The 12,139-nt window shown below is 50.3% G+C and overlaps 2 protein-coding genes across 2 annotated transcripts in view; one reads left to right on the top strand and one right to left on the bottom strand.

Moving 5' to 3' along the window:
• VPS53 (VPS53 subunit of GARP complex) overlaps positions 1–12,139 on the top strand; it is a 139,494-nt gene that overhangs the window by 90,885 nt on the left and 36,470 nt on the right. The window contains exons 15-17 of the mRNA XM_013005825.3: positions 1,063–1,210; positions 4,426–4,508; positions 6,556–6,634. Of these exons, the coding sequence (XP_012861279.3) occupies positions 1,063–1,210; positions 4,426–4,508; positions 6,556–6,634 (310 nt within the window). The remainder of the gene's footprint in view (positions 1–1,062; positions 1,211–4,425; positions 4,509–6,555; positions 6,635–12,139) is intronic.
• On the bottom strand, positions 296–829 carry LOC105979007 (60S ribosomal protein L30-like). The gene is made up of 2 exons (XM_013005730.1): positions 808–829; positions 296–633 (listed from the first exon to the last, which is right to left on the bottom strand). The coding sequence occupies exons 1-2, from the start codon at positions 827–829 to the stop codon at positions 296–298; spliced, it is 360 nt and encodes a 119-aa protein (XP_012861184.1).

Below are 12,139 nucleotides of genomic sequence, written 5' to 3'. Positions count from 1 at the left end.
TCATTTGAAGGTCTGTTCTTTTTTAAAGGAGATTTTTTTTAAGGTAAATGTCATTGATTTCCATTTCAAAAATTAGAAGTAGCAGGAAGTTTTAGATAGCTCCAAGAGACATGCATTGCTTTCTGGTTCTTGGGCCACCGGGCTTTGGACAGGAGCCTTGCCTCACTCAACATGTACTTCGGGGTCCCTCTGGAAGTAAAACATAGATGCTTCTGCCCGGGGCCAGGGCTTTCTTTCTTTCTTTCTTTTTTTAAACAAGCTCTGGCCAGTTTGATTAAGAAAAATATTACAGGATTTATTTTTCACCAGTCTGTTCTGGCATGCTTCTAATGATGTCCGCATCCCCTGGGTCGATGATGGCCAGCATGCACACCCTGTAGTACTTGCCGCATGCCGTGCCCAACTCGATGTTGTGGCCGCTGTAGTGATGGACACCAGTTTTGGCCAACATGGCGTAGTACTCAATTTCTGATTTCCTCAAGGCCGGGCAGTTGTTGGCCAGGATGACCAGTTTCGCTTTGCCTTGCGTCATCATCTTCAGCGTCTGCTTGTAGCCCAACATGTACTTCCCACTTTTCATAACGAGTTGGAGCCTCGAGTTGATGGACTCCAGCGACTTTTTCCACCATCTTCCTGTCTTAGGTGCGGACGGCCCAACCGAGAGCAGCCGCCAAGATGGCCGGGAAGGGAGAAAAAGGGGGCATGGCTTTCTTAAAGGAGCCAAAGAGTTGAGGAACTAGCTTTGGTGCTAGCGATGATTCTAAATGAGTTCTACAAGCCAGGAAATTCCAAGTTGAGAGGGGCAACCTTCTCTGAGTTTCCAAGTCATTGGCTGTACGATGACTGATTCCTGGCTGACTCTTGGAACGGTCTCTCCCCCTTCCTGATGGTCAGAATTTAACCAGATGAGAGTCAAGGTCAGGTCAGTAGGAAGAGGGCTCATTGTGTGTGGATTGATTTGGGCCGTGTCCAGCCTGGCCTTTCCCCTTATGTCTTTGTCTTAAGATGTGCGGAAGCCAGTTAGAAGGGCCAGCCTGACGGGTGCCTGCTCTTGTTCCTCAGAACCACCAGCAGCAGTGGAGGGCTGACCATCAGCAGCCTCCTCAAGGAAAAGGAGGGCTCTGAAGTGGCCAAGTTCACCCTAGAGGAGCTCTGCCTCATCTGCAGCCTCCTGAGCACAGCAGAGTACTGTCTGGCCACCACCCAGCAGGTGAGCCGCCCTGGCCTGTCCACTCACCACCTCTCCTTCCGGAACCATTCGGGCTGCTTAGCTCAGTAGGTAATGGGCCCTAACAAGAGCACAGGCATCAACCCCTGGCAGGCCTGTTAGCCTCCCACAGAGGAAATCTTGCTCTCCAGCCATCAGGCTGTCCAGGCAGCCGTCTTACGGAAGGGCCTTGCTACAAAGAAGACTAGACAAGAAAGGCTGACTGGCCTCCTCCTCGGAGTTGTGTAAGCCGCTTCAAGGGCGTGGCCTCTGCACAGGAGGTCAGTAGCACTGCCGCCTGTACGAGGAAAGCAGGAACAGACTTCATGGTTCGGGCACCCAGCCTTTGGTGGTCATGAGGCACAGCCAGTTTTCCACTCGCCAGGCTGTTACTAAGCTAAGCACATTCCATTGCATTTTTACGGCTCCTGAAATCTGCTAAGCGTTCTCAGTCTGCCCAAACAAGTAGCCATTGTTTGGGGTGCTGACGTTCAGGAACTGGGAAGCAGGAAAGGGTGATGCCTCTTCTGAACCCCCAAGTGGCAGGAGTTCAGTGAACGGGTTTAGCAGAAGGAAGACCCAGAATAACTTTCTTCTCAGCGTTCGACGAGGGATTACAAGTTCCTTTTCGCATTGAGAGAAGCTAATTTGGAAGGCTCGTTCTCCCCTTTGCATTTATTATTTGCCCGTATCTAGATCATAGGACCCCAAAACCCACTGCCATTGAGTCAGTTCCGGCTTATAGTAACTCCGTGCCACCAAGGCCTCTTAGACCATAGGAAGACCCTCATACACGATCGTTTATTCAGTCTACCTCACAGCTGCCAGGAGCCAGTGCAAGAGTCTAGGGCAGGGGTCCTCCAACTTTTTTAACGGGGCCAGCTCACTGTCTCTCAGACCCGTTGGAGGGCTGGACTATAGTTTAAAAAAAAACTATGAACAAATTCCTATGCACACTGCACGTATCTTATTTTGAAGTAAAAAAACAAAGGGGGCAAAAACACCCGGTGGGCCGGATAAATGTCCTTGGGCTGCATGTGGCCCGTGGGCTACAGTTTGAGGACGCCTGGTAGGGGGTCTCCAAGGACTCCCGAGGCAGGGGAACGCCGCGCAGAGGGGGAGGCAGTAGCACGCTTTGGAGATGTGGTCACCGAGCACAGGGAATGCCTTCTCAGATCTGGCCCTTGAGCCAGGGGCAGCAATCCACTCGGTCCTGAGAACGCTCAGGGCAGGGTGCTGGTATCAGGCAGTACCTTTCAGGCAGGGGTCTCAGAGTTCTCGGAGTTCTTTGATGGGGAGACGCTATGTAAGCATTTCCATGAAACCATGCTACCATCTGTTACATAACCGTGTCCTTGGTCATTCTTATGCCGCTTTATATTTTTGCTTTTGTACATCCTTTCTGGATACAGCAGCTTATCTATTTTGCATGGTTTTTCTCCAACAGGTTCTAAGAAGTTCTGGGATATCTAGAATAGTAGATTTGAGATCATTTTTGATGGCTCATGATACACATAGCCAGTTTTTTTCCTAATAAAAATTGCTTTTACTGACTGAAGTGTAAACCCATTTCTAGCACCTTTATTGCACACTTTAAATAGTATTTCCCACTGAGAGGAACCAGAGATTCCTGAGAAATTACTAACTTCCGGTCTGGGGTAGTGTGGTGAAATGTATGTGGACTTTTCCTTGATTTTTGGGAAAACAACCTGAGAGATCTCCCTTGTAAACCCCGAGGCGTTTGCTTACCCTAGTTTTGCCCTAATTTTCTAGCCTGGAGAGCTTCTTACTTTTATCCAGGTTGATTGATATTTCCTGGATTAATTCTGCACAGCTTGGGTGTGATCTTTTTTTCTGTCCCTAGACTCCAGCTCACCATGGCCTACCTAAAAGGATTGGCATCTTTGTGGCCCTGGTGGGAGGCCCATGCCTTGAAATTGATTATAAGCAGCCACGCCCACAGGTTTTTTTTTGAGACAACAAGAAGCAGGAAGAGAAGCAGAAGGGAGAAGCAGGGGACCTCTGGAAAGGGCTGTAGCTTGGGTCAAGGACTACACCATGGAAGGCCCAGAGAACAAACCGTCATAGACATTAGGGCCAAGAGGAGTTTGAAGGGGTTGGAGAGGAGGCCTGCCTGCTGCGGAGACGCCGAGAAAGCCACCCTGCATGGAAGCCACCCTGCCTCCATGCCTCTCCTTGTTTCTTTAACACATCCCTGAACTGTCTGTGACTTCTGTGTGGCCGTTGTAAAGAATCACCAAACCCAAGAGAAAAAGAGTGCCTTGGGAGGGATGGCTGATGTTAGTCTTGGTTGAAAGATTAGAAAGTGGAAATATGTCTGAGCCCTCTCACAGGAATCAGTTATGAGCTGATACTAATCATTATCCCGTTTGAAGTTAGGTTCGGTTGCAACTCGTGGTACTCTGAGTCTCCCCACTTTACAAGCAGAAAATGTACAACAGGGAACATTATATCCTGCAAAAGGCAGGAATGGGATCCAAGGGCCTTCTCCAAAGAACTGGGTGCCGTGTCGTTGTGCGGGGCCACCCTGTCGGTGCGCACCATCCTCACGATTGTTATCTGTAAGCCTGTCGCTGCAGCCACGTGTCAGTCATCTTCTTGCCGGTTTTCTTTCCTTTTTGTTGAGCTGTAGTAGGTTGAATTCCGTCCCCCCAAATGGCAGCATCTACGTCCTACGATGATAGCGGGCCCTAAACCCAATAACTGGTGCTCCTAGAAGAATCAAGAGAGGCAGGCTGACGCACAGACAGACAGACACAGGGAAGAAAGCCTGTGGCAGGCAGCGGCAGTGCCGGGAGTGGTGAGTCTGCCAGTCAAGGACGATACCAAAGACTGCCCGCATCCCGCCAAAGCTGAGAGCGCGGCCTGAAGTGGGTGCTCTCTCAGCACCTCCCGAGGACCCGACCCTGCTGACACCTTGGTTGTGGACTTGGGGCTCCATAACTGGAGAGTGCATTTCTGTTGTTGGAAGCTGTGAAGTGTGTGGTTAACTCATTACAGCCGTCCTCGGAAACTAAGACAGGAGCCAGCATGAATCGGCTCTTGGTCAAAGATGAGGCAATTAATGAGTCAATACATGAAAAGTGCTTAGAAGTGGGTCTGAATCATCCAACACAGTCCATGTGAATTGCTATCATTATCGTGCTTCTAGGGAGAGAGTCATTGAATGTGAATTTGTTTCTCTGGTTTTCTAATAGCTAGAAGAAAAACTCAAAGAAAAAGTTGACGTAAGCCTGACGGAGCGCATCAACCTGACTGGAGAAATGGACACGTTCAGCACGTATGTACCCGGCACGTGTTCGCTTGAGACCTGCCCACAGTCCTTGGTGAAGCAGCGTGCCCCCATGCAGTTGACTTCAGCTCATGATAGAACCTAACAGGTTTCCAAGGCCTTCTGTTGGTGAGCACAGGAGCTCTGGTAGCACCACGGTTAGACCTTGGGCTGCTGACTGACAGGTTGGAAGTGTGGGTCTACAACCCACTCCTTGGAAGAAAGCTGTGGTGCTCTGCCTCCAGAAAGCTCGACGGCTATGGGAGTACTGTGGAAGAGTTCTGCTCTGTTCTGTCGGCACCAGCCTGACAGCGGGTGGGGGATGGGGATGGAGGGTGCTGTTGGATTAGCGTTATTCTCCACTGGCCAATACTAAGTGTCCACAGCTGCAGGTCTCCTTTTACTTAGAGGGTCTTTGTTTTTACACTGTCCAGAGTAAAGAAGGGAAGAAACCCCCGCTGGCCTTCCCTGCGGGATGATCAGGTATATGGACTCCCTTTGGCCCCTTCCTAAATCCATTAGAGGGCCTGCCCCACCTCCAGTGCTGTAGAACACAACTTTAGCCATTAGTGCAGCGGTTCTCAACCTGGGAGTCAAACGACCCTTTCACCGTGGTCGCCCAATTCATAACAGTAGCAAAATGACAGTGATGAAGTAGCAATGAAAATAACTTTATGGCTGGGGGCGGTGTCACCACTACACGAGGAACTGTATGAAAGGGTCACGGATTAGGAACGTTGAGAACCACTGCATTAGTGGGTGGTGTGTCTCGGGGTGGGTGGACAGTGGTCTTAAATCCAAGTGGTTGATGTGATACTTCCTGCAGTACAGCCCTCTGGACACATTTCCTCCCTAGGTAGTATGCAGGGTAGTATTTTGTTTCGTGAGCAGTCAGTGAGCCCGGGACGTGCTAATCCTTGCTTTCATGTCAATCTCTGAGAAAAAAAAAAATCTAAATCTTCTTTTAGGCCATTTCTTTTCTTCTCATAACTTATTTTTCCCCCTTCTTTCCCCACTTCTAATTTAAACATTTAGGGGAGAAGCACAGATTCTGGGGTTGTGCCTAGGGTGGCGTTGTTGTTATGGGTGCTCTTGACTCATAGAGCCCTCACAGGACAGTGCAGAACTGTAGCCGAACGTCCCTCAGGTTCTGAACCTGTCCTATTAGCCCATCAAATAAGGACACCAATTGCCAGCAAAACAGATGGTGGCAGTTTTACTGTCTAGTGACCTGAAGACAGCACACACCCTGAAAGGAGACCTGAAGCTCTTTTGTGGGGGCCTTGCTCCAGTTGTAGGGCAATAGCCAGCCCTCCCCGTTCCTAGAAGTTTCCTCCTCTGTTCAAACGGGAGATCCAGCTGCCAAGGCCTGCTAGTCCAGAAGTCCTGGTGGACAGAGCCCCTCCCACTCCCCCCAGTGTGCAGATGTATCATGAAACGGGTCCAGTCAGTGGGTTTTCGTGCCGGGTCAAGTCAAGGACACTGCTGTGACAGAGCAGGTTCTCCAGGTGCAGCTTGCAGCACAGAGGCAAGCTTCCTGCAAGATTTTGTAAAACTGCTTGTGGGATGTCATGTGCTCATTGCAAGAGGCTTAGAACAAAGGGTAGTTACAGCAGAGCCTAGTTAGAACCTTGGGGGCTTCCTAGTCATGGCTTTCAAAGCTCCCACACGCGGTGCTATCGGCTGCAATCTCTACCAAAGCAGATGGCCAGGTGTCTCCCTCCTCCCCCGCCCCTTGCTCCCCAGGAGAAACTGGGTGGGTTCCAAACGCTGATCTTTCTGTTAGCAGCTGAGAACGTAACCGTCGTACCACCAGGGCTCCTCAGGGAGACTAGCCCGGGATGTTGTTTCCTGGCTGGGTGAGGACACTCCAGTAGACCATGGCTGGTAGCAGGAGTGGACAAAAGCAGAAGGCCTCTCCGTTGTCACGGATTCCCCTTTGAAGTGAAACCTGAGCCTTTCTAATGAGCAGCGACCTGAAACATTAGGGTAAGGCCGTGTCACTCCTTCAGAACGCCACTTCTAAGGGTGCCGTGGCAATCTGTTTGATTTGCAGCGTCATCTCGAGCAGTATCCAGCTGTTGGTTCAAGATCTTGATGCCGCGTGCGATCCTGCCCTGACTGCTATGAGCAAGGTAAGGCGGTAGGAAGTGCGCCTGACTCGTCGGCAGGAGTGACTCCAGATGTTGTCTGTTGCCCCAGCTGGTGGTTTTCAAGTGCCTTCTGGGAGGAGAATGGAAAATAGCTCCCAGGGTCTCCTGAAGCGTTCCATTGATCTTGTACTTTCAGCCAGTTGGCTGAGACCAGGAGGCTCAAGGAGATGTTGTCTTTGATTAGCATCTGACACATTCTGGAAACCTTCATGTGGTCTCACCCAAGGGAGTGTATTTCTTAGCCTGAAAGCAGTCACGTCGCTCTCGTCGATTGTCGTCGATTGTGCCAACTCTTCTCCAGTTCTTCTGAGCCCTGGGGCAGTGCAGGATGATTTGATCAGGATTATGGACTCCGGGTCTGAGCCCTGGGGCAGTGCAGGATGATTTGATCAGGATTATGGACTCTGGTTTTCTCACACTGCGGTGACCTACCCCAGTCTCTAGTCCTGTTTTATGGGCTTCGACCATGTGCTGCTTCCAGTTACCATTTGGCTTTTGTGTGCCCATGTCTTCTCTTCCCAAGAGAATTTCATTCCCTTTAGTAGGTGAACCATGTCTAAGGCGACCCACCCTCTGCCTTCGTATTATCTGCAATAAAGATGCTCATGCTTTTGGTTCAGTTGAAGATGGGCAGTGCATTATTGACGTCTAAGCCAAGTAACACGCTCTAGAACCTTCTAGAATAGCAGTCAGCAAACCGTTACCTATAGGCTACATCTGGCCTGCTTCCTGGGTTCATAAATAAAGTTTTATCACAACCCACGTGAGCTTATTCATGTATGCAGTTCTAGGCCTGCTTTTGTGCTGCCACGGCAGAGTTAAGTATTTATAATGGAGACCACATGGCCCACAAAGCCTTAAAAAATGTACTCTCTGGCCCTGTACGGAACACGTGTGCCGGCCCCTCCTTTGGAGTCCCAGACTCTCCGAGTGTTCTTACCAACTCCGGAGCAAGAACTCCTCTCCAGGGCATCCTGTCGGTCATAGCAGAACGCAACGGCAAGCACCGCCCTCTCGGAGGCAGGCAGGCCTAGCCCTGGCCCTTTTTCTTTGGGGGGATCCCTTTACCTCCCTGGGCCCCAGCTTCTGCCCCAGAGTTGCTGGAGTGTGGGCCTCGAGGAGAGTGACTGCCGGGGGCCCTCACACAAGAGAAGTGCTCCGCCAACCTCCGTGCCCTTGTCCCTGTCAGGAGCAGCGGCAGGCGCAAGGTGGCGTCTGAAGACATTTGGTCTGAATTTGGTTTTGCAGCAGATTACAAATATTTTTAAAAAGTACCGCCCAAACCCAGAACTTAGCCCCTGGGGTCAGATGGAGGGATGCAGGGTCCGGACTGCTCCTGTTCACAAGGAGTCCTTTCGCCAGCCTGCTCTCGGGTTGAGCGTCCAGTCTCCTCCGCCTTTGTGAGAGGAATGCTCTGAGCTGGCAAACAGGGCAATCCATTCTCAAAGTAAAGCAGCAACGTGGCTCTGAGGACTGGTTCTGTAGCTTCTGATTCTCCCCTGGCTGCTGGTGAACCGTCCCGACGCCCCGAATGTGATCCGTTCCAGCTGCCATCCGCCCTGAGCTGCCACACACTTGAGACCGGAGTGCAGCTGGTGAAAGAATTTGTACATTCACCCAAAGAAGAATGTGGTTTTTCTTTCTTTCTTTTTTCAGTACAATAACCCTTAGGGGGTAGGGGTGGGTAACACTCCAGGTGTTGCTCATATGAACTGTCAGTTCATTAGGTGGATTTCCCTCAGACTTCACCACCAGCCCCTCACCACCCATTTCTCCCCCAGACCCACCCTGGCCAACATTACCAGAGACCAGACCTTCAGACTCTGGTTTATGTCCTAGGAAAACCACAGACTTGGGAATGCAGCAACTGGGAGGCCATGGCTTTTTTTTTTTTTGTTTTTTTTTTGTCTGAGTCTCCTGGAGTTCTAGCAAAATGAAATCATGTGATGCAAATGACCAGACCTAGACAAGCCAAGTGGTCACAAATCGATTCAGCATACACTCTGTTGTTTGTGCCTGCATCTTGTTGTGTGGTTTCTTCTAGGGCTTTTAAAAACACCCCCCCCCCCTTTGGATCAGGGGGATGATGAATTCAACTGTGGTAAATATGATGGATCCATCCTCCTCTTCCAGAGCACCGTGCTGGGGGCTGCGAGACGTGGTGTGCTAGATCCCAGTAGACAGGGGACAGAGTGAGAGGGACCCGAATGACTGGCATGAGGAAATAAGGACAAAATACCCCTCCGTGTGCAGCAATGAGGAAAACCGTACAAAGCAGTGGCCTTTAAAACAGACCACGAAGGATGGAGCTGCTTTTGAGCAAATCTGAAGGCCTTCTGAGCGAAGAAACAATACGAGCAAAGGTGTGGAGTTAGGAAAGCTCAGAGTTTTGTTAAAATGGCAGCCTTTGAAATTCCATGGTCTGTACTGTGCTCCGTACTGTAGTCTGTGCTGGGACGCCCAGAATCAAGGCTGGAAACAGAGTTGCCCTTAAAGAGTCTATAGTCTAGTGGAGAAAAAAGTTAGAATGGTTAATGCTGTGAAGAAATCATCTTGGTCAGGACAATGAGTGTGGGCTTACCAAGTGGAGTGGCATTGTTGAATGACTGAGTTGATGGCATAGGGTTTCCTTGAGAAGATGGCTGGAGTCAAGCAACTTGGTGATGTGCTTCTCCAGGGAGGAGACCCTGTTCTCAGGGGAGGCTTCCCATGGCCTCCTCCTTGGCTGGTATACAGGGTTTGCATTATTTTTCTTCCTCGGCCACCCCTGTGCATGCACGATGTACCCCAGCCACTGAACCACCTCTGGTTCCCTGCGTGTGAATTCCTTATGCTTCAGTGCTTTTCCTGGTGTCTTTTTTTAATGTCTAGGATTATTTTCCTACTTCCATATGTCCAGTGGACAGCTCAAATCTTCCCCACACCACTCTGTAAAAAATGCCATGGGGGCCACATCTCACCACCTCCGTCTTCACAAGGGGAAGGGAATCGTGGGTCTCGGAATTGGTAAGGAGAAAAGATGTGATGGCATATCTGCCCCTCCCAGGATCCTCTGTTTCTCTGCTGGCTTCTATAAGCTGAGGCAGTGACACCCAGAGCTTGCAGGAGAGCACTCACAATTGTGGGCTTTATAGAGGAAGTTAAAAAGTCACAGTTGAGAATCAGAAATGCTCAGTTCTTCGGATAACCTTTTCCCAGCTGTGCCTACAGGCAGGCCTTTCTCTGGTCCTTGACCTCTCAGCCACACAGCCCTTAAGAAATGTTACAAAACTCCTAGCACTACTGATAAATACCCAAAGGCCATGCCACTCCCCTGTAAGCCTCAGCTGGAAGCCCCTATCTCTAGGTCAAGCAAGCGAGGCTTTCTCAATTCCGTGGTCAAAGGCATCCCCACTCCCCAAGCAAGCCGCCTGCCTGAAGACACGGGCGGCTGTGAGTGAGTCACGAAGCCCACCACTGTCTCAGCCCTATCGTGCCGCGCTCTTGCTGCCGCCGCTTCTCTACCACTTCTTTGGTGTCACAACTCTCTGTCTCCTGGATCGAGAAGGTGCAGCACTCAGGGGTCTTGGGGTTCGTAGGATGCATTCTGCTCCTGGCCCTTTCTTGGTCGCAGCGAGAGCTCCTGGCCCTGCCTCCCAGATGGCTCATGCTTACCTTGCCGCAAGGCACAGTGGACCAATCCCCTAGTAAGAGTTCCAAGTTGTTACAATCACCATGAACCCTCTTAAGAACCACGCACACCTGACTCATAGAATCCTGAAAGCATCTTTCCCCACTTTCTCCTCAGGAAAGAAGAAATACCGCATGTTCCCCCGCAGCTGTGCATGGGAGTTACAAAGACTAGCGCTCAACGAGCTGTAGCAAGTAAATCACTGCACTGTTGTTGCTTGGTGCCCTCGAGTCGGCTTCACCCATACTGCCCCTGTGCACAACTGAACCACACACAGCGCAGTCCTGCCCATCCTCACAGTTCTTCCTATGTCTAGCCCATTGATACAGCCACTGTGTCAGCCCATCTTATCCAATGTCCTTCTCTTGACAACGTGTCCAAAGTATGTAAGATGAAGTCTTGCCAGCCTTGTCTCTTAAGGAGCATTCTGGCCGCCGTACTTATTCCAATATACATTGGTTTGCCCTTTCAGCAGTCCGTGGGACTTTCCATGTTCTTCTCCAGCACCACCGTTCAAACGCGTCGATTTACTGTGGCCTGCCTTATCCAATTGCCAGCCTTCACGTGCAGATGATGCAGTAGAGAATACCATGGCTTGGGCCAGGAGCACCTTAATCCTCTCAGGAACATCCTTGCTCTTCAACACACTAAAAAGGTCTTGTGCGGCAGATTTACCTAATGCAATCGGATTTTTGATCTTTTGACTGCTTCTTCCATGAGCATTGATCGTGGAGTCAAGTAGGACAAAATCCTCACAACTTCTGCCTTTTCTCCATTGATCTCTATTGGTCCACTTGTGAGGATCTGGGGCTCCTCTACATTGATTGTAATCCACGCTGAAGGCTGCCATCTTTAATCATCAGCAGCAAGTGCCTCCCGCCCTCCTTACTTTCCTGCAAGAAGGGTGTCATCTGCATATCACAGGTTGTTAATAAGCCTTCCTCCAGTCCCGATGCCACATTCTTCTTCGTATAATCGAGCCTCTCTGATGAGTCGCTCAGCATACAGTTTGAACAAATATGCTGAGAGGACACAACCCTGACACACACCTTTCCCCGTTTTGAACCATGTAGTGTTCCCTTTTTCTGTTCGCACAACTGCCTCTGGTCCGTGTACAAGTTCCCAACGAGCACAGTGAGTGTTCTGGGCTTCCCTTTGTCCTCAAGGCTGTGCGGCTTGCTGTGGCCCACACAGTCAGTGCCTGCGTTGTCAGTAAAGCAGAAGCATCTTTCTGGTGTGCGCTGCTTTCAGAAAACTCACTTTTATGTGACATCAGTGATCGTCTTCTATGATGTGAGCATCTGTTGGGCCGCCTTTCGTTGGAGGGGGCACAGATACGGAGCTCGTCCCGTCAGTTGGCCAGGTCATTGTCTTCCACGTTTCCTGGCAAGACATTGAGAGCTTCCAGTGCTTCATCAGCTCGTGGAAACATTTCCGCTGGTGTTCCATGCGTTCCTGGAGCCTTGCTTTTGGCTCAGGCTTTCGGTGCAGTGAGACTTCTTCCTGTCGTACCATTGATTCTCGCTCAGGTGCTGCCTCTTGAAATGATTGTATACCACCATTTCTCTGTGGTGCAGCGAGGCTGAATTCTTTGCATATTCGTTTGGTGCTTCCTGCGTCATTCAGTACTTTGCCGTAGAATCTTTCAATTTTGCAACTCGAGGCCTGGATATTTTCGTCCACTTCTTTCACTGAAACTTATGCTGAGCATAGCCTTCTGTTTTGTTTGTCTAACTCATGGTCTTTGCGCATTTCACTATGCTATTTGTCTTCTCGAGCTGCTCTGTGACGCTTTCTGTTCAGCTCTTTGCCTTCAC

Source organism: Echinops telfairi, unplaced genomic scaffold (genome assembly GCF_000313985.2).
Source record: "Echinops telfairi isolate 266 unplaced genomic scaffold, ASM31398v2 ScPeMD7_7458;HRSCAF=8496, whole genome shotgun sequence".
Taxonomy (NCBI): Eukaryota; Metazoa; Chordata; class Mammalia; order Afrosoricida; family Tenrecidae; genus Echinops; species Echinops telfairi.
The sequence above is the reverse complement of the archived record's forward strand: the minus strand, read 5'-3'. Positions and strand labels throughout refer to the sequence as shown.